The sequence below is a fragment of the Ambystoma mexicanum genome, chromosome 11, assembly GCF_040938575.1.
Source record: "Ambystoma mexicanum isolate Mex_15411 chromosome 11, UKY_AmexF1_1, whole genome shotgun sequence".
Lineage (NCBI taxonomy): Eukaryota > Metazoa > Chordata > Amphibia > Caudata > Ambystomatidae > Ambystoma > Ambystoma mexicanum.
Genome location: NC_090934.1, coordinates 1,272,224,761 through 1,272,247,094, shown reverse-complemented (window position 1 = coordinate 1,272,247,094; position 22,334 = coordinate 1,272,224,761). Strand labels below are relative to the sequence as shown.

Genomic DNA, 22,334 nt, shown 5'->3' with positions numbered 1-22,334 from the left:
ACTTTATAGTGAAAAATACACTAGCCATATCTTTGTGGCAAGTCTCAAGATGTAGGCCTTAGAGAATACCTGCTCTCTTCGGAGAAACAAGAGTCCTGTGGTCAGGCTGCATGCTGCATGCAGATGGGAACCTACCATCGCAACGCTATGATCCTTGCATTGGCTGCCGGTCCATCTCAGGGCTCTGGTCATAACCATCGCCTTAGCCCACTAAGCATTCAACAGGGGCCTGTATGTAAAAGGTAAAATCCCCAGATCAAGCAAGTTGGCCTTTGCCATAGTGCCACCATACAACAAGACATGCCTAGGAGGCACCTCATTGGCATTTTTGGCAACCAGACTCTAGAATTCAATACTAAAGCAATTAAACAACCCTAGGATCACCCCACCTGAAATGCACTGGCACCATGGATTCGCAAAACTGTATGACTGAAGCATAAGTTATGGCGAGGATGAGACAATCCCCTCACCAACATCAGGAAGACATCGTAAGGATGGGGGACAGACATAGCTTTAACACTTGTCCCCCGCCTTTACCACCAGCCACTAAAAATCCATCATCGGAAAAGACCTTAGATCCAACAATCCATGGAAGGAAGCTTCATGACAAGGCCCATCACAGCCCATTCAGCCACCTGTTCTCCTTCGTACCCCACACATTGGTGCGCCGCACCCAGTATGTCTCCACTCCCCGTCCTCAATTGGCATGAACTCCCGATTTTCTACTTTCTAACCAACATCCACTGCCTGCTACATGCACACACCTGCTGGAACAGCACCGAGCTATATAAACTCTGCAGGCGCCCTATCCTCCACACCACGCATCCCAACGCCACACTCTCCCTTGATTCACAAACAATCCAGAGTAAGAGACTGGAATCAAAACATGGGGCTTAGAGGGTGCCTTCTGGCAACATACAACTACCGAAGCTAAAATACAAAGAAGGCAGAAACCAGGTTCTTTTGATCAAGAGGCATCTAAAATAAATGCAGAAGATGAACTTTACAGACCCAGTTAAATTACATAACATTACAATTAGTAGATATCATTGTAAATGCAAATGATGACAAATGCTAATTCCCTGTGCATTATCTTGCCACCTTGGTGTTTGCAACACATCATGTTATCGGTTCTATTTTCATTCATCCCCAGTTATTTTTCTATGGCTTTTTTTACCGAATAAATCATCACATTTATTTTTTGTTTGGGGGCCCCAATCCCCACCTCCCCTATTATTTATTCCGTATACACCAGCCCACCCTACTCCTTATATGCTTTGCACCCATATTTTTCGATGTTTTTTTTCCAGCAAAATGTTTTTCAGCAAAAAGTGCAGCGAAAAAGAAACATGTGATGAATAAACGTCGTATCATGTAATCATATGATCTGCTGTACATGCCTCATTGTCCTCCAAAATGAGGGCCATGAAAGTCTTGAGAAGGGGGATTGAGCAGGGGATGGCTTACGTGGAGGTTGCTGCCAAGATGGACCACCTGTCTGGGCTTCGGGATGGTTGAAGCAGCTGTTCGTTGGGGGTCAATTGTGGAGTGGATGGGTAATGGGACCGGGGGTCTGTTGGTAAGTGAGGACTCCTGTTCTTGGATGGTTTGGTCTGGGCCCCTGGCCTGGCGGTAGGGTATGTGTGGGTGGGTCTTTTTTTGGCTTTGTTTCCTTTGGTGGGTCTGAAAGAAGGGGGTTTCAATGGCTGAACCTTCTAGTTTGGGAGGTGAAGCAACATGGAGGGTGAAAATGGGGTCAGTGGAGGGTGATAGGGCAGGCACTGGGGCCCTGAAGTTGGTCAGGTGACTGACCACCAATTATCATTTAGCCTAGATCATTCTCTAATATGACAGACGAGTGAACCTGCTTCATCTGTTTCTCCGACTTTCTACAAGTGTCCTTAAATTTGCATGTGAATGCCTATCATTCATTGTGCATGTGTGCTGCATGTAGTATATAGCAGAGCCCTCAACTGTAGACAGTTGCCCAAGGGGGTTCTTACACATTGTATTCCTGCTACCTTTCCTCCTGTAGTGCTGTATCCCACAGCATAAAGCTGAGTCCCACAAAATATTACAAAGGCCTAACCATTTCAATACATGTCACCCCTCTTCTTTATCAACTCGTCGGCTTCTGACATCTATACACTAGGCAGCTCTTCTATTTTGAACAGTTGCTTAAACTAAAATTACTTCTGCATACATTGCAAGGCTCCTTTCTCTCCACTATTCAGGCTACAATCTGCTGAAGGGCCATCCTACCTAAAACGCTCCGATGCCATAACCAATAGCAGGGGGCGCTACACAAATATAGTATAAGATTGAATAACATATAAACCCTAATCTCAGTACAGTTTGAACAGCTCTAGATGTGATACGCTGATTACTCAATTGCTCTCATTTTCAATCTAAAGGAAACCATACTTGTTGCACTTCTGCTTAATCGACTGTCATCGCTTGCAAAATAATATCACGTTCTCATAGTACCCCACCTCCAATACTACTGTTAGCAGTTCTGCTAAAAAGACATTTCAGGATGTAGCAGAGCTGCATCTTGCACCGGCAAATTATATTTATTGGTTAAGGCTGTAGATAATTTTCTTCCTGAAATGTATACTGTTTAAGGTCTTCTGCAGGGTCCTTCCATTCTGTAATCCAATGTTTTCATTTCCTCTTTGTACTTTTTACCTGTCATCTGGCTATATTGCACTTGCCCTGCTGGTTTCTTATGCATCCTTGCTGGCATTCTTTTATGTTCATGGCATATGTATGTTTGTATTGTGACAAAGTCTGCTAACTGATGACAATTACTGCTAGTGGGTTGACCAAAATGTTAGGTACTTCCCCAAGCTAAAGGATGATGGTCCCAGGGGGTGGGAAGCATCAATGGTCACCTCCACTTAGCCTCCCCTTTGAGGCAGAGGACAATCACAGAGAATGCGATGATGATACTGGCCCTTTAAGCCACCTCCAAGAGACAACCTGGTTAAGGAATGGTCAATAAGCAACCACGTTCAAGCAGTCCTATTACCTTACAGCCAAGCAAAACCCCCATGTTATAGAGCACCATTATGAAAACCTTGACCCTTTAAGAAAAGGAGACTTTGATTTGGGTCCAAGTAACATAATACTTCATTAACAAATCACTGTCCCGTGCTTGAACCCACACAAACATCAGGTTCTCCGTGGATTTTTGAGTGAGTTTGCGAAGGACCAGAGATGGCTCTGACAGAGATGGCAGTGCTTGCTCCATGAACGTAGCAATTCACAGCCAGGCAAGCGAGATTGAGATACTCTACGCTTGCCAGTGAGTTCACGTACCCATACCAGGGGTGGTGAGGCAGTGCCTGGCGAATTCCTGTGGCTCCCTGCAAACCATGTCAATAACATCTATGAAATCCAAAATGGACCAGCAATTTAAAAACTCAGTTCACCCGCCGAATAAAGAGCACAGCTGAACCCATTGCCTATAGCCAATCTCACTCACACAATAATTTGCCAACACAGGTGCAGCCAATCATGGATAGTTTGGCCCATGAGGAGGGCTTACAGGGCTAAATAAGCCCAGGCCCTGAGTCAGACAGTGTGTGTGTTTGTAGAAGGAGCTGCTGGAGTGGTTTTGGAGGTGGGCAGAGAGAAGGAGGAGCCCCAAAGTGGAAAGGAGGCTGCAGAGGAGAATGAGGAGTTTTGAGTACAGAAGGAGGAAGTAAGGAGGCGAGGTGGAAGAAGGATGTAAGTAGGAGAAGCCTCAACATCAGAAGGAAGGGGATGAAGAAATTAAGGAGGAGAGATATTTATATCACAAGGAAGTGGGGTGTTAACCACAGAAGGAGGTAGAAGAAGGAATTAAAGAGGAAAAATATCAACAGCAGAAGGAGAGGGAAGGAGGAATTGAGGGGGTGATTTGTGAACCTCGGGAGGTGGTGGGCAACATGGATAAAGAAGAGGTTTGTGGAAACAAAGAGAAAGTGGTAACAGAAAGTAGGGCAGGGGGTGTTGAACAACAGGAGATGGTATCCAAAGGAAAATGTAGTAGGTGGGTGAAAAACAGGAGTAGGTGATAGGGAAAGGTATAATGGATGTTGTGGAACATCGGGAGGTGGTGAGAGCTGATAAGGATAAGATTGGTGGAGAACAGGAAGATATGGGGGAAGAAGGGCAGGTGCCAGTAGACTGAGGGTTTAAAGTGGCTTGTGGGTGTAGTGGGGCCGAAGGAAAAGAGTAGGGGACATACCATGAACCAATAGGGCTGGATCCACTGTGAGAGGAGGCACAAGAAGCGGAGCAACATCAAGGAGGACCGAGATTAGAACAGAGAGACATCCAGGAGGAGGCACTCCCATTCTGTAGGAAATCACAGAATGTTGTTTGGGTCACTGAGAAAGCTGGGGATAGTCCAGGCTTCTCAACTCTACCCAATGCTCCTGGGGAAGCTATGCCAGCTTTCACAGAATGTGAAGGCAACACCCTACTGTCTGCAAGAGTCTTTGCTTCCTCAAGACACAACCAGGAGCTAACCAAGAGCTATAGCCCAGAGACTGGAAGAGAGAAAAGAGGGCATCAGAAACCCTTAAGCCCAGCCCAGAAGACTGGTGGAGAGAAAATATGATTTGGGAATCGCATAGGTCCAATAGACTGAGAGAGAAAGAAAAGGGCGAGAGTACCCCTAAAGCACAAGATTGAGGCAGAGAGCAATAAGAGTGCCAGAAACTGGATGTGGGAGAAAGAATACAGGAACCCTAAAACTCAACCAAACTTGGCCAATAGGGGCGTGTTACAATAACCAAGAAAAGACAAGTACCTCCCTTTGTGGCCAAATACAACATCACCCACAGGATGAAAACCCTCTAATGGGACCATCAAGCTGTGAGAGCATCTACTCAATCAATTCGAATAGAATGAAACAAGCAAGCATGTTGATCCAAAATGTCTTAAGTTGTATGCAAATCTAATTTAATTGGAGCCCTTAGTTAACGTTAAAACTTGATTATTTGTATTTATTTTATTCGCTTTTACCAATTTATAGAGTATGCATGTGACCCTGGAGGGTGTCCGCAAGCTGGTTAAGGAGTGTTACAGTCATACAAAAGTGTATGAAGGAAGTGAAGAGTGTAATTATTTTTTTTTTTTTATATAACTCATTTTACCTGTCCTACAAAGATGTTCCCAGCAACGCTCAGCGTCTCAGTGGCTGTGGTCCCCATTGTGACTTGCATCAGCCAGGAAATCTATAAAGGGAAAAAAGGCACCATTACACTCATTACACACCAACAACCTCCTCGACAGAGCAGAAGATTGTAGAATTAAGGTTGCTTCTGGGTGCATACTTGCAAAACCTGATTTTTACGATATGTCGGCCAATATTGTGACCTGGTGGTTTCACTAGCCACATCACTTTGAACAATGTCCCTATCTGGGAATCAGAAAGATTTGATCACTTCTGTTTTGGCAAAAAATAAAGCAAGCCACAGAATGTTCAATATGGAGCTACAATTCAACTAGCCTTTTTGGAAGTGCCAAGTATACAGAATTTAAAAAATGGAGCCCAAATGCTATAAAGGCATGCATTATCACAATCTTTTGTTCTGTCATGTAGAATTTAATTAGTCAGCAAAGAGTGTGAAGATGAAAAGAAACTGATTTTTGCCATAAGAGGAAGATCTGAATCCGGTATTATGTTATGGATAGCGACCTGGGATACAGGCCCTTCCTCATCCATTTCTGCGCAGATCTGGAACTCTTTACCACCAGAGCATATGTTTGGCCTACATCTCCCATGATCCTTCACCATTGACAATGCAGGCTCGCAATCATGGAAGTTGAAGCCCAAGCATCCGGAGGGCCATGTAAGGAGTAACTATGCCATACAGCATTTGGTAGAAACACTCAAACATGGCTTCACACTGTCTAGGCAGTTCTGCTTGGGCTAACTTTGTGGATCTATAGAACCAAGATGTTTAAGGGCAAATGCTGCATTTTCATAAATGGAGTAAACAAAACTAAATTAAACTGTAATAGATCAATTTGCCGGCTTCCTGCCCCGGGCATAAACACCCCACTGCAGCATTCTTGTTCATCCCACTATAAACTGAGGAAAGGGGAAGGTGTTTAGAAGGTAGGTGGGAGAGGGAGAGAGTTGCAGGATTATAGCCACAGTAAAAATTGGTGGGGTTGATTGCCGGGCGCATTGAAAAGTTGGCATCATCACATAGAACTGTCCCTGTTAGGCCCCGATTTAGCAACTTTTGAAATATAATTCTCCACCGTGCCTTACCTTGAGGATGACCCACTGCATGAGGCCGAGAAAATACAGCACGGACATCACACAGCTGAAGAATACGACTATAGGCAGAGCCTGCGGGGAAAAAGTAAGTGCACTGTGAGTGAACCCTCAAAAGACTCCCATCTTCAACTCATCTGTAATGGAAAAACAAAAGTATTTTGGCTGTTCTGCATACTGAACACGCATATTTTCAGTAAAGAGGTTAATCTTTTTTGTCCGGGCTTCTGTTCAGTCACTATCTTTGAACGAGAAGTGCTTTCCTTGACAATTTTGAGTGACCCTAAAACCCAGTCTTTAAAACCCAGGCTTTGTCGTAAACATCTGTAAAACCAAATGTGTAATGTTTGCTACTGACATGTAATATCTTACTGACATTTGGAGTGCTGGGGGTTTATTCAAATACTCCTCAGAATGATCGGTTCTGTAGAATTTGCAAAGGTGACGGTGCCGTCGAAACTATGAAGCATCTAATATTAAATTTCATAAGATTGCCTTTGTGTGAGATGACGATGTATGAGTAATCACCATTTGGGGAGTCACGATGTGTTGGGGAGTACATTATGGCATACCTCCATGAAGGAAGGGGTGATCTATTGATCAATTTCTCAGTCATCAAAATATGTTATGGAATTCTGAAAGAGATTGGGGTGTGAAATGGGTCCTGATGCATATGTTATGTTATGAAATGTTAAAATGTTCTATGTTTTGTATAAAGATCATGTTTATCAAATGCACAAATACAAAATATGGTTAGTATTACTGTGTGGATTTCTTTTTTAAATTTAATTTTAATGTGTTTTAGTTTAAAACTTGACACATTTCAAAAACAATAAAAAATATGCATACAATAACAACACACTACAATTCTTAATCATACATTCATTAACACTCTAAACATACCAATTAAATACACAATACAATCCTAAACAATTAATTATAAATTCATAGACCAAATGTCTAATCTAAATTTTAGATCACAATCGACCAAACTCTGTAAATTGCAAAGTGCAGACTGTTGCTCTTAGTGTTCATACAATATTTCCAAAAGGATATGTCTTTAATTGATTCTAAATCATGAACCTATTCTCTGAGGTCCTAATTTGCAACACTCCATTAGCACATGTTTGGTAGTCTCTAATATGACGTAATTCTTACACATGTGGCGGCTTCTTGTCTCTAAGGGTCATTTTAAGGCTGGACCGATTAACAATGGGAGACGATTAATGCACAGCAAAAGAATACATCTGTGTACACTTGGGAAGGGCATAACAGCAGATAAGTTTGTGATTATAAGTGTATAACATTTCTGGCACATGAGTATGATTTAAACACTGTCAGATGGGAAAAGTAGTGACACCAAACCCATTGATCCATCATGTGTTCAAATTCTTTACTTAAACCATAATAACCTTCTTCCCAGTTCAGACGCCAATCAATGGTTGCAAATAGTCTTATAATTGAACTCTCATCAAAGGCTTTACTATGGATTTCAGTAAACTTTTATTTGCCCCCCCGCCCATTCCCTACACTGGGAGGGTTGACAACCAGAGCGGGAAGATCACTGAGAACCTTTATGTGCAGAGTCCTGAGTTTGAGTGGGAAAAGAAAAAAAAATAACTACATTACAGTTTGCCATTCGTCAATTTTCACAACAATCATTTTCAGTAATGTCCAACAAGGGGGTGGATTTTTGATAAAATGTGTGTGGAAATTGTGCCTGTTAAAACACAATAGGTCAGTAAAACAAGCTAAAACTCCAACCGGCACTGTTTCTAAAGTGCCCCACGTGGGGTGAGGAAACTGACCCTCTCTGTTGTGCCAGGCCATTCGTTCTGGCCTTTCGCTTTTGCCCTATAGGCCTGTCTGAGCCTATTTATGCCCTTGCCCTGTCAGGTGAAACTGTCAATTGGAGTATACAAATTTGTGCCACCCGGTGATGAGTTTTGTCTTGTGCTTTTGCCGGAACATGACCACAGGAATATGGACTGCTTTGTTTTCATTAAGACCAGTGTATGGCATACATATCATCTGTGGGGGACCATCTGTGGTATTGTCACATTTTGACCGCCAAAAACTAGGGCTGATGGGCATGTATTCATTAGTACCTGCAAGCCCCGGTTCAAAATTCAATGCACAGTACACAGGTTATTCAGGGTACAGACGCAAAAAAATGTTGTCCAATAAAAAATGTAGTTTACTTATTGCATCTACGAGGTGAGAAAATGTGGGGGGAAAGAGGTGGCTATTGTGATCTGTGGTGCATAATAAGGAAATATGCATTTGAAGATGAATGTATGAAACACACCTCCAACAATTGATTCTGTGCCACACTTAAGAGAGTACACTTTAGAAAAATGCTTGTTTAATAATCAGAAACATAGTCTGGAAAATAAATCACATTTGTGCCCATAGGTGACACGTGTTTAGGTATTGAGGTATATAGGGCACACATATCCATGGTTGCAAGGACATAATCAGGTTGCCAAACAATTTGTTGTAATATTTGGATGCTATGGGCAGTGTCCTTAAGGTAGGCCTTTAATTTGGGTACTTCTGGTCTCAGTAAACTGTCAATGTATGCTGCTAAATGTTCAGTTGTCCATCCATTTCCACTCACGATCGGTCTGCCTTCCAGAATCAGGTTAAAGGGTTTGTGCACCTTCGGTAAAAAATATATTGTTGGCATTCTGGGGTGCTTGATGAATACGAACTTTTTCTCCTCATCCTCATTCTGGACCTAACGATCTATGTAGAAAACAATCAACTACATACCAAGACCTTCCGAAAATCTACAAAGGTCAATTCCACTCTATTTGCCACCAGCTGTCATCAACAATGCGTTAAGAATAACATACTGGTTGGAGAATTCATTCAGGCTCACAGAAACTGCGAAGAACAAGCACAATTTGACAAAGAATGAAATCTACTTTCCTCGCGTTTCAGAGAGAGGGGTTATCTTCCTAAGCACATCAAAAAAGCACAAGCAAAAGCTACTCTATTATCAAAAGCCCAAACATTGACAGACCAACCGATTAAAGATTTCCCTCAACCAGAAGGAGTGCTCTTTATTACAACCTACAACCATGATCATTTTGCAATCAAAAGAATTTTGAAACGTAACTGGCATATACTGCAACTTGATCCTCATATATCTGGACTCATCCAAAAGGGCCCTCACATTATTTTCAAAAAGGCTCCCACTTTAAGAAACCAATTGAGCCCTTCTTTTCTTCCATCAGACACAAGTAACCAACACACTACCTGGCTCAATAAGGAAAACTTTGGGGTCAGAAAGTGTGCCACCTGTTCGATGTGCCAGTATGTGCATGAAAAAACGACTGTGTTTTGGGACAAATTTGGCAAAGAGACCAAAATTAATCAAAATATAAACTACAAAACAAAATGTGTGGTATACGCTATAATTTGCGCATGCAATTTAATCTACATTGGAAGTACGATCCGGGAACTTCGGACTCGGATCTGTGAACATCTTTCAGGAATTGGCAGTCAAAACGTAATGCTGCCTTTGGCGAACCACACCAGTTGGATGAGAAGAGAGACATTCGATTAATTGGTCTTAAAAATATCAGCCTGGGCAAAAGGGGCGGGAACCTTGAAATTATGTTACGACAAATTGAAGCCCACCTGATTTGCCACTTCCGAACTTTGAAACAAGGCTTGAACATAAACAGCGAGATATATTCTTTTCTATAAAGCATCATTTTTGTAAAGTATCTTTCTGCTTTGGAACAATTTAAGTTTTTTATTCATTTTCACCTTTTCGCACACTGACACAATCCTCAGTTGCTGACTTACTCCCAATCCAAAAGTAACATGTTGGATTGGCCAACATGAGACATGTGTTTCAAATTTGTTGAGACCTGATTCAATCTCAACTCCAATGTAATAAATTTTCAGTGCATACCATTTAGCCCTAACAGTGACATTAGAACCTTAAATTATTTTGATTTGCAACTCTAATATATACAGCCTGGTATCCCCCAAGGAACACACAAATGTAAAATTTACATTTAAAATTACAAATTATACATAATGTAAAAGCACAACCCAAACACAACGAGAACTTGGTGAGGCAATTGCTTTTTACTTCATATATATATATGCGATAGAACATCTCTTCATTGCGAATATCCGCAGATGCTATCACATTAGTGGGTAATTGATTTAGTTCCACTGAGTTTCACTGACAGGAATATTGTGCTGTCACTAAGGTTTTTGTTTCCTCTTTTCACAACACAGTTCGCATTGCCCAATATTCATGATCCCCAAAACATGGCGTTTATCTAATTCAGGGGATGGAAACTGAAGAGGGACTCCAGATGTTGCTGCGGCAACCAAGCACAACACTAATAACACTAGTCAAAACATGGCGTCTATCTAATTCAGGGGATGGAAACTGAAGAGGGACTCCAAATGTTGCCACAGCAACCAAACACAACACTAATAACACAAGTTAAACACTGGTGTATTGTCGGGACGGTCCACAGCTGATGCGCTGCACAGACCTGCATTTGGAGGTATGTTGTAGTTCATATTGTGCCTTTCAAACACGTGTGTACTTATATATAATGTTTCTCGAGAATTGTACGTTCACTCTCCTCAATGCATGGTATTGAAAAGATACGTTCGGTTTAATAATTCGGCGCATTACGTTGCGCATTAACAATGACGGAAATTCGAAGCTGGCATTCAGTATACATCTTTTAATTACATCTTGCAAATGATATGTTCAAATGGCCGCGCGAGCGCGTGTGTATTACTTTCCTCAGGCATAACACGCCAGGCACTAACAGCGATCGTTTTTTGTTCTTAAACACACATAGACTGCCACTCTTTATGACATTGCTCTTTGTCTCTATATTTGGAGAGTTCAAATTCACACATTTATTCATCTATGCACAGTTGGGAAACTAAAACGTTCATTATGCATGTTGTTTAAGGCTTGCAGACACACAACAAGTATTGTCCAACTAAAACCATGTTCTTATTGATTTTTTTTACTATTTTCTCTAAATAATGCATTTCGAGGCTGACTATAAGACAAGTAGTATAACCGTGCCTCACCAATATTCGTTTCACAATACTTACAAGAACCACAATCTGTAATATAACACCAACTTTAAAACACAGTATCTCACACGCATCACACCATCTTTTGTCTAATATTAAGTATTTGCACAATGTGAAAACTTCTGAAATAGAGGTGTTAATGTGCCAGATTTTTCAATGATTTGCGTGTGAGACATTTTTTACTTACCTTTTATGCCTACTCTACAATTCTAGTTTCTGTACTAAATAAGACGTGCTTCTAAACATTTTGTTTGCAATTTTTCTTAATGCCTCTGAATCCTTCCCCATCCCCCTTCCTGTTTCTCTTTCTACAATGCTCTATCCAAAAACATGTCAATGACTGAATCATCCATTACTACTGTTACATCACCATAAATGTGTGGTTAATAGTACAAGTGTCATTGTATCTATGTGATTCAGAAAGCCCTGGTGTGAAAAAGGCAATGATCTTTCTGCCGAAACACGTGTCACCTATGGACCCAAATGTGATTTATTTTCCAGACTATGTTTCTGATTATTAGACAAGCATTTTTCTAAAGTGTATTCTCTTAAGTGTGGCGCAGAATCAATTGTTGGAGGTGTGTTTCATACATCAATTGTGAGAGGTGGGGTCTTAACCTCTGTCCCTCCAGAGTCTGCAACACCACAATTTACACAGTCAATACCGACTACTGGGTGCGGAGTGACATCAGGTTGGTGCCATTACCCCAGTGTTTAATAATAATTTGAAGATGAAAACCCACCAAAAAAGTAACAGATGAAAGATTTTGAATCAATCATAACCACTGGGAATTTGACTGGGCAGCTGTACATTCCACAAATGTTTAGCACATTCACTCACTTTCAGAACTGATCATATGCAAATCAGTTTTGGCCCAGCCTATAAGGAAAGTAGTCCAGTCCAAACTACTAGAACTCTTCCTCTCTGTACAGAAAGACATATAAACCCATTATTGATGTACTTTCAAGCATTGTAATTGGAACGCTGTATATTGACAACGTTTTAACCTAATCACATTACATGTTCCCTTTGCTTCAAGTGATTTGGCCAATTATGCATAAGCTTCGGGATCTTGTTTTTCAATTACCCACATGACTTCTCTTATGCTTAGAATGAGGCTAAGCCTCGTTGTGGAGTCTGATGCTCCACATCCCTGTATGGAGCACAGCCTCGTTCTGAACAGGGACTTTTTCCATAGCCGCACAACCTTATGCTCCCTGTTAGTTCTGTGCCAACTAATTATAGGCTTTTGCGACTGTGTTTTCAACGATCATGGCTGCAGTTCTGTCCTAATCAGGATGTTCAGTGCATTTGTCATATAAAAATTAGAAACTATTTATTCGACTCCTGCCAAATGCCACGCCCAACAGATGCTGGGCAACCTTACTATTCTGTCCTGTTCATCCTTTCATTTTTACCTTTTGCTGCTCCTTTTATAATTTTTCATGTGCCTATGCTTTTTCTACAGAATAATGCCCATACCCTGTTTTGTGACCACATGTTCATTGAACTTTACTGCCAGCAGCTCTTTCACCACTCCTCACTTATCCGTAGTCTTTGACATAACCCCTTTCTCTACCACTAACACCACTGTTTCTTTTTATTTATTTTTTCTTACCTTTCCTTTTATCCTTTTCATCAACCTTGGACATCATCATGAACGAAATGAGTCATGCGTGTGTTAGTTATAGGTGGCATTCTTTAAAGCAAAACGACTATAGGATGTTTTTTTTTTGTATCTGAACATTTCCCCGCCCACCTCCTTGGGAGGATAGCTCAGGGGTAACGCGTTCGCCTTGGAAACTAGACGACGCAGAGCAACACAGGTTCGATCCCGCATCCACGCTTAAACGCCACTGGGTATTAAGTGCGTTATTAATGACCAATTATAAACATAAAAACCGCTGGTGTCTCGGAATGTCTGCTTAATAAGAGCTTCAGTTAATGCATAGCAGTTGTTTTTAGAAACGTGTCCAGTCAGAAACTTGATGTCTGTACATATGGGTGGTTCCAAGAGGATACCGTGGGTCTACGCGTAATAGAGAATGCATGGCCATGTGACAGTGCTGCGTCCTGCCCAGCTCATGCAAAGGGGACACCCAACTCAGTTACTCTATCAGTGAGTGGGTTGAAGTTCATCATCCTGGTACCCAGTATTGATAGCCTTAGTTTCCCTCATTCTCTCCCTGCAGTCATTATCACTGCACATTCACAGTCCATCCCTGTGTGTGCCTTCTGCGGACTAACATAGAAAACTTGTACTCTCTGCAGGCAATCTGCAGACACACCCTATGTAGTTCACTGCTGCACTGCCTGCTACTTTTCATTGAAAGCCTGGCCGAGATGCATTGGAAATCTTACCATTCTTGTTCTTATTCTTGTCCTAGGCCTTTTTTCACATTCTTAAAGCCAGTCCTTCCTAACAATATTACACGTATGGAAGACACCATACAGTATGGCTATAGACGATTGAGCACCACGGCATTTGCATTTGGACAGAGCAAGGTCATGTTGAATACTCATAACAGACTCTGGTACAAATCACCAAACCTCCCCTTGTTAAAAAAAAGGTCTCTCTGCAATAATACTAAATAGACTGGTAGTCGAAGGTAAGATTGTATCTCCCTTCATCATTTGCAATTTGCATATTGTATAATAAAAGCATCAACGGGATCTTTCCTCTATCTTATCGATAGATTCCACAAATTGCAACCGCGGTCACACTCCACAGATACGCTTTGCGAGGAACTGCTAGTGATCCTGTTTAAAAAGAAAGGCTTTTTGCCTTCGCTGGTGTGATGTCTGATGGGTAAGTCTTAGTGGTTTTGCTGCTATCTGATTCTTTAGTCCGAGCCAGACGTTCATTGACATGGTGTGTTGCGGACTTGGCCTTTGCTACTCCAAGGACTTGAAGAATCACTTTCCAGTGGAAGCTCACATGCATCAATTAGCACGAGAGCAGATTTCAGTTCCATATATTGGCCGCCACCACTTCGTCCTAATAGATTGTTTTTTCTACTCCCGCCTTTTTCAATATTTGAACCATCTAAGATGCTCCAAGACCCTGTGGTTAGGACCAGCGCCAAACAAAAATAGGGGTTGAAAAACTCACAAAACTTCTCTTTTTGAAATAACAAAGGGGACACTACATCGGAATTTGCGATAAAACATCTATGGCTTTTTCGACATAAACAATGTGAATCTAATGAAAACTTTGTCAAAGTATTTGACTGTCTCCAGCAACTTATCTTTGATGTTGATCTTACTTCCGGGATGTTACTGTTAGGTCAGTTGATATAACCTCAGGCTTACGTATCTTTATTACTTTGTTAGTTGTGTGTATTCTGAATAAATATTCCTTTAAATTGCAAGATGAGATCATCCAATATATACGTACAATGAATCTTTTTTTTCAAATATCAATCAGGAATAAAATCATAAAAAAACTTTCATTCTAAGATGGATGCCATATTTTTCGTCAATGCACTAGAAATATTTATCCTCATCGATTAATAACATAATTTATCTAAAATGTGCATGAATAGATGCTGCTTTGCAGTGAGGCCATGGTTTGGCATAGTATTTCATGTTTGGTTCATAGTGACCATGGAACATCTATATAAATACTGGGCCATTGCAAACTTCTACCAAAGCATCCATGTAGATGACGATTTTAAAAAATGTAGTTTTCAAATGGGAACATCCCTCAGCGATGTAAGTTCTGTACTACATAGCGGGAAGTGGGTTCCTTTTTAAGTGTCTCTACAAGAAGAAAGGGCAGTTTCAGAAATTTGTTTAGCAAAAAGTGCTGCCATAGGTGAAACCTTGAGCCTAAATTTAACATAGTGATCTCTCAAACTGTTGCAATACCCACCTTCCAATTTCCCTGAGCAGATTGGTTGGATGTTTGGTTTCATAGATCAAAATAGTCAGGGTACTACGCTTGCTAGCTTACATTTCATATTCTCAGCCCCAAGTCAATGCCTGTTCGCATGCAGTGGGTCTTGCCTTTTACTAGAAATCAGATATAGCAATAACCATAAGTGTTTTTTTAAGGATCAAACGATTTTTTAATCAAACATAGGGTTTGCTTTGGGATAAGCTCCACAGAGTATTCGAAAGAAGATGACCTCGATTGATACGATCATTTCTGGGGGCAGGGTCGGACTGGACTGGGGCATAAAATTGACTCAGGCCCCAAAGAAAAAGTGGCCCACAGTTGCAAATGGCATTTCATTCCTTTTGTGACAGACTGTTTGAATAGTACCCAAGGGGGAGTGTGTTGATAAAATAGGATGGAAATCATGCATGTTAAAGAATATGTATTCAGTAACACTGGTCAAAGCTACTAGCTGGGTGGTGAAGTAACATAAACTGGCCCACATTGGCCAGATAAGTGGCCCAGTTTGACCCAAAAAACTGGCCCACACCAGCATTTTGCATTTTTGGTTTGGACATTGCCCGATTGTCCAATAGGCCAGTCCGACCCTGTCTGGGGCCCATTTAGAGAATACACATGCCTGGGTGCAACTTGTGGTTCCTTGACTTGTGCTGTTAACCCCAAACATGTGGGTGTCCCAGCTGTACTCAATCCCCCCTTCCAAACCCCAGCTTGGCTCTCAACCATTTGTTCCCTGTTGAGGTTCCCTGATGTTTCCCTCTCAATAGGAGATGAGGATGCAAGGACAGCACAATCCATAGAGTGCGTGCATTCAAAATGGAGAAGCGGCCACTTTATGGAAGTGTGATGGTCTTCCAAACCACTCATGCCACAATGGGAAATAAGTACCATAATGTGGGTAATAATAATGAGTAATTAAAACATCTTTTACAAGAGTTTTAAATGGGCTTCCCTGTGAGTTGGTGGGAAATAATACTGCCAAATATTACTATTTTGAACTTTTTACTAAAACTAAAACAGCACCTGTTTGCTCAAACAATAACTTAAAATAATGACCTTCTTGGAGACTGTATGCTAAATTTTATGATCCTGTAAAATATAGTGTTTTATATTTTTAATTTTCTTTATGATTAAGTTATTTTATTTGCCATTTGTCTGTCTTAGAAATATGAAACCGGTATCTGCTAGTGATTAGTTTGTTCACAATACCTATTTGCCTACCTAAAATTATTCTCATGGATAGATATGACCTCAGAAGGTTGCATAGGAAGTTGTATTAACTTTGTAATTGTCAGTATCCTGTTGACAAATGTATTGCTCTATTTATGTAATGTTTTGCTTCCTTTCCTGAAAGCATTTTTCTGAAATACAAAAAAAAAGATTCTAGAAGGTTTATGTTTTTTTCTGAATAGTTTATTAAGTATAGGAAATTAGTGTTTTTTGCACACATTTTAACCATTTGATTTTATATTAGACAAGAAGACATTGGACTCTTAGCCCCATGAAATAAGTGGCACAGATTTGCCTTTTCTACAAAGTGTGCCACCGTCAATTTCTCACCAAAACTTTTACAACAAATGTAACGTGGAACTTTAAGTACAGAACACAGAAATTCCATTTTGGAGGCGCAGCTAGTGTATCCATCAAATTTAGGGAATTCTGTTCTCACGTTTCCACCCATATATAGTTGCAGACACAGCCTTTGCTTTGAAAACTTTGAATGGCTAATCACCAAACCACCAAACGTATTGCTAAATTTCAAAATGGTCTATACATAGTGTTGAGGGGTATTTAGATGTTACTTAAGTTGCCATGACACGATCCTGGAAGGGAGAATGGCTAAATCTTCAAAGGAGGTGATATGTTCAAATACCATTTCTTCAATCAAACTCTTGAGCCACATTTTCAAGCCTTGCCCGATGTCCCCACTGCACTATCTTTGTCCTTTGAAGTGTTTATCACAAGAGACTACAATTTGCAATAGAAAAGGAAACCTTCCAAAAGGCCCCTCAGAGCTATTGCAGTACACACTATTAAAACAGTGTTGTTCATGAAGAGCAATAGAGAGGGGTGGCTTGGCATCAATCAATAGAGCATCCAACCTTAATGGTTGATGAAAGGTTGAAACATGTTGGTGCAAGGTCTTACCCATGCCTTACTACTGTAAAAAAAACAAAAGATCTTATTGTTTCCACATTTTCTCCAAAGTGAACAGAAACTGTATTGTCTTCATGGAACACATTTATGAGCTCTATTAATGTATGATCCCATTCCGCATTTGCCATTGACTTGCAAAGTCACTCACAATTTGCATAGGAAGAGCCTGCATTTAAATCTATACACATCAGGGATAACCTCTTATGTCTTGCCTCTGCATATTTTGCAATTGAAATATCTAATAAAAGATAATGATTAATATGAACATTTTAACGGTATGAAGCACCTAAGTGAAATAGAATAAATGGAATTATTTTAGCCATACATTTTAAGTAGATGCAGTATAATGAAATGTTGAATTGCATCTTTTATGTTAGAAGATCTTTCAGCCTAGGAAGTAATTGAAGGGCCAAACAGAATGATCAAATCATTTTAGAGTTTTGATAAGTGAATAATTGCATTGCTTTCTGTTTTTTTTGTATTATGAATTGTACTAGGAATAATAGGTTTTTTATAAGAGAATAATTGAATTGTTTTTCTGTATCTCTCTAGTATGTATAATATGTAGTGTGAAAGGTTGACAATGTTCTTCCAAATGCACTAATACAATTTTTTGTGTGTAATAATGTAAATCTTTGATCAATAGTTCCCATGCCTATTCCGAAATCAGCTTGTGTTACGGATAAGATGTTTTCTGATTCCAGTCAGTTAGCACCTGCATTGCGATCTTGGTGATAAGCTAGAGAGCTGGAATATGTGAGAAGAACAAAGAAGAAGCATGGAAAGCAGTCTTCTACTAGTGCCTAAAGCCTGGGCTCCACACTTTCTGTTGATTAAAGAGAAAATAAAAATGTGCTCTAATATATCATATAGTTCTGTTTTATTCCCTGTCATACAGGGGAGTTGCTAGGTCTGGGGCTAAGCTGATGTCGGAACTGTTGGGACTGGGGGCTAGCTAGTCTTTTGGCTGTAGCTCCTGAGATTCTATCCGGTGCTACAACCAAAAGATCAGGGGCTATAGCCCCCTAAGCCCCCCCCTAGCAACGCCCCTGCTGTCATAGTATTTGCTTTAGAAATATAGATTTTGCTAGCGCAGCACTTCATGTCATTAAGATAAAGAAACTGTAGCAACAATTGTTTCTTGTTTATTGCCACTATCATATGTTTATTCAGTCAATCATAAGTTTATTGTGGAATCACACCACAGATTCCATAAAAACAATACACAGATAACAATATCACATATAAAAACGTTGGCACACAGGCTAAAATCCATACAATTCAACCACAGATTTCCAGGTCACAAAGATTTCATTAGATGCTTCCTGGTGTACAATGCATACTTCACGGGGTGACTCCACATGCAGCAAATCGGTCAATGCAGTTTGATACTGAACAAACCCCAACTCCCATAACAATCGTTTAAGTATTTGCCCTCTTGACCTTGTATACCCGAGGTAGAAAAACAGAAGATGGTGCAGAGCCTCCTGGGGTGCATTGAACAAAGGGCATTATTGGTTGACCGTGTCTCTGGACCATGCTGCCATCATGGCTCGTTAGAAGACACGATCAAAACGTGCCTTTGGTATCGGTATTTGCTGAGAAGGGGCCTCAACCCATAGCAGGTAACTCTGTACATCAGATGCCATAATAATTACCAGCCTCCCATTTTGGGGTTTCAGGATCTCACAGGGCTTTCTCTTCTCCTCAGTATACAAAAAGACCCTCATTGGCATAGTTTGCATTTCACCAACATTTAGAATGTCAAGTGGTGGGTACAAATTAGCCCCATGAACTTCTGCAAGTTTTGCCTTGACATATCTCAACCAGGAAATCCTCCCGCTAGGATCTTTAATGATCAGATATCTGATTAGCTCCTAGGCCAGAACAGCCTTGACATTACCCATAGTCTAAAGCAATGAAGAACAGGCCGTGCTGAGCTTGTCACTAATAAATTTGCAGCCTAGTTTTAAATGTACACCAAAATTGGTGGTCGAACATGAGCAGGCCCAAAACCTTCTTGAAATAATTGTTCTCCACCACCTGGATAGAGTTGACGTTGCTTTAGCCCCACAGCTCCATGTCAAACCTGGCAACTAAGACTGCTTTGCCATTATATGTCTTTAGCACCAACAGAATTGGTTTGGTCTTGAACAAACCCATGTCCCTGGTTACTCCGCCCATCACCTGTTTGAATCTTGCCATTTGTTTGCACACATGGGGATCAGGACTAAAGTTGGAGGAAAACCTGACCCCTACATAATCAAAATGATACACCGTGGGAATCTGTACACCCTTGTAGAACATTGCCTGAAGCTTTATAGTATGCTTCCCGTTGCAACAGGCGATTACAGCTGATTGTTCAGTGTAAGGCCCAAGACATCCTTAAAGGAGGTATAATCGTGGGTAAGTCTTTGCAATGCTCTGGGGCTACATGCCGTTAGGACCATATTGTCAGCGTACATCAAGTGGCAGAGACAGGCTACCCAACCAAGGGACATCTGGTGTGGAAGTTAGCAGATCTTCATGCAAGCCATTAATATATAAACAAAAGAGTAGGGGGTCAGGGCGCAGCCCTGACAACCCCAACTCCACAGGGAAAGAGGCAGTGCATCATCCATTGGCACCACTCCTCACACGGGCTTGGGTTGTACGGTGCAGTCTAACCAAAAGTTTAACCAGAGCCTGTGGGCAGTTCATGGATCTGAGCATGTGCTAAAGCTTGGCATGATTGACCTTGTCAAACGCCGGGCTCAATTCCATGAAGGCTAGATAGATGGGCTCCTCCTTGACATACACCGAATGGAACACCACTCATGAGGCTCATAGACTAGTCGGAAGTAATGAGACATGGTCTGAACCCCAGCTCTACAGGTGATAGAATGTAACTACCCACTGCCCATGCCTCCCATCGGGCTAAAATAGCACACCCAAAGATTTTAAAGATTGAATCCAGGAGGGATATAGGCCTATATGAGGCCAGTAAAGCCTGTGGTCCTTTCTTATATATAGGCTGGACAATGGCGTGCGACTAGGACCTTCGGGATCATGCCCCCTGCACAGATTGCATTAAAACCCAGGCCCAGGACTGGCACCCACGTATCAGATAGGAACAGATCAGCCGGGACATTATCCGGGCCACTTTTGGCACTTGATGGCTATTAAGGCCCTTTGTTCACTATCTCTCAAAAGAGAAAGAGTTTAGAGTCATTGTTAGCTGACGCTCGTACTCATGCATCCCACATGTCAATTTCAATGGCCTTTTCCTCTTGGCCATTGCCTTCTTGAAGAGAGACCTGGCACCAACAATGGCGGTTTTGGGGGTCAAAGGAATTTTTAATGTTGTAAGTAGCCCCGATCTTGCTCCTGTTCATTCTGATTCAAACCAGCACGACCCGACTGACCCTTCTCTCTGCCTGCCACTAGGGAAAATGTGTTGGTTATATTATACATTACAGATCTTACTTCAGTTTGGTTAATACTCTGGTCACCCAGATATGCAAAAAACAAATTCACTGTGATTCCAGTTCACTGTGATTAGTCTGGACTCCTTTCCACAACAAAACCTCCTCTCGATTGCCTTCTATTTGAGCCTCGCTGGCCCTACAGGCATCCAAAGACACCTCAGGAAGGTACTACTGCAGAGACGGGGCACACCTTCTCGCTATTTTCAGTTCAAGCCTGATTGGAAAATTATCAATGCAGATGTTGCCCACCACTTCAAAACCCACAACTGCATCCCAAGATTTAACCAGGACACAAAGATTATCAATTGTAGAGTGACCCAATGCCGAAGAAAATGTGGGTTTACCAGGAATGTCACCAGTAAAGCGCCCATTAACAGTTCGCAGCCCACAATCAAAAGATAGTGCCACAGCCTCAGTCCTTCCGCATAGGTTCTACCATCCCACTTAACAGGTGTGGGGATCCCCACCAAGGCAGCCTCAGAGTCATCGTACAATGTATTATCCAACCCTTCACCCAGCTTGACACTGAAATCCCCCCATAATGAGAAACATGTTTTGTGAGGCTATCAGGAGGGCAAAGCCCTCCATCACAGATGATAAAATAAAAAGTCAATTTCTCGCATGCTCGGTGTGGGGGCTATTATTCAAGTGGACCAGCATTAAATCATTCAAGCCAACTCTGCATATTCTAAACACCTGGAGGAAAGAGTCCAGTGGGAATGACCTGCTCACAAGGTTAGATTTGACCAGTGTGCACAAACCTTCATAGTTACGCAACCTCTTATTTCTCTGAGCCACCACTGACTGTGCCACAAAACCATCCAAACATACTTCCTCCTGTGGCCACATCTCCTGGAGGACGATTATGTTTGCTTTTTCAAAAAAGGGAGAAGGTCTCTGCGCTGGCAAGCCTAGATTCTCCTGCCACGTTCCATGACAGGACCACCAAAGACTGATCCAGTGACCGGATCTTGGGAGAAGCAGTAGGGGAGCCATTAAGGGTGTCAGATAAGTAACATGCAGCGGGCCCTGGCTGCGATGATCATTCAATATCATCCATCCCACTGAGACACTCATAACGATTGGTCTGGGGCAGCGCAGGTACCAGCTGTGCTGCATCCCCAGAACCCGCACAACACAGAGACTGTACCATATTACCAAATTCCATTGTATTTGAGCCTGTGATAGGGCAGTCTACACTGCAGGGAACACTGCAAGGAGCTGCCTTTGAACCTTTGGTATGAGCCTAATTCACCATAACGCCACATCCCGCATAAAAGTGACTCAACGGACCATCCACGCACAATGTTTACCACCTGGTGAACACAGATTGGAATTGACCACATAGTCCATAACATAGTCCGTAACAGAAGGTTGCATAAAAGTTACCACTAAGCAGTCACCTTCTGCATATTTGTTAGACCAACCCACAGC

The 22,334-nt window shown here is 41.6% G+C and overlaps 1 protein-coding gene across 1 annotated transcript in view; it reads right to left on the bottom strand.

Moving 5' to 3' along the window:
• The window catches only part of LOC138504843 (sodium/nucleoside cotransporter 2-like), a 239,484-nt gene that overhangs the window by 43,535 nt on the left and 173,615 nt on the right, over positions 1-22,334 (bottom strand). The window contains exons 9-10 of the mRNA XM_069625280.1: positions 6,275-6,355; positions 5,148-5,228 (exon numbers count right to left, since the gene is read on the bottom strand). Coding sequence (XP_069481381.1) covers positions 5,148-5,228; positions 6,275-6,355 — 162 coding nt within the window. The remainder of the gene's footprint in view (positions 1-5,147; positions 5,229-6,274; positions 6,356-22,334) is intronic.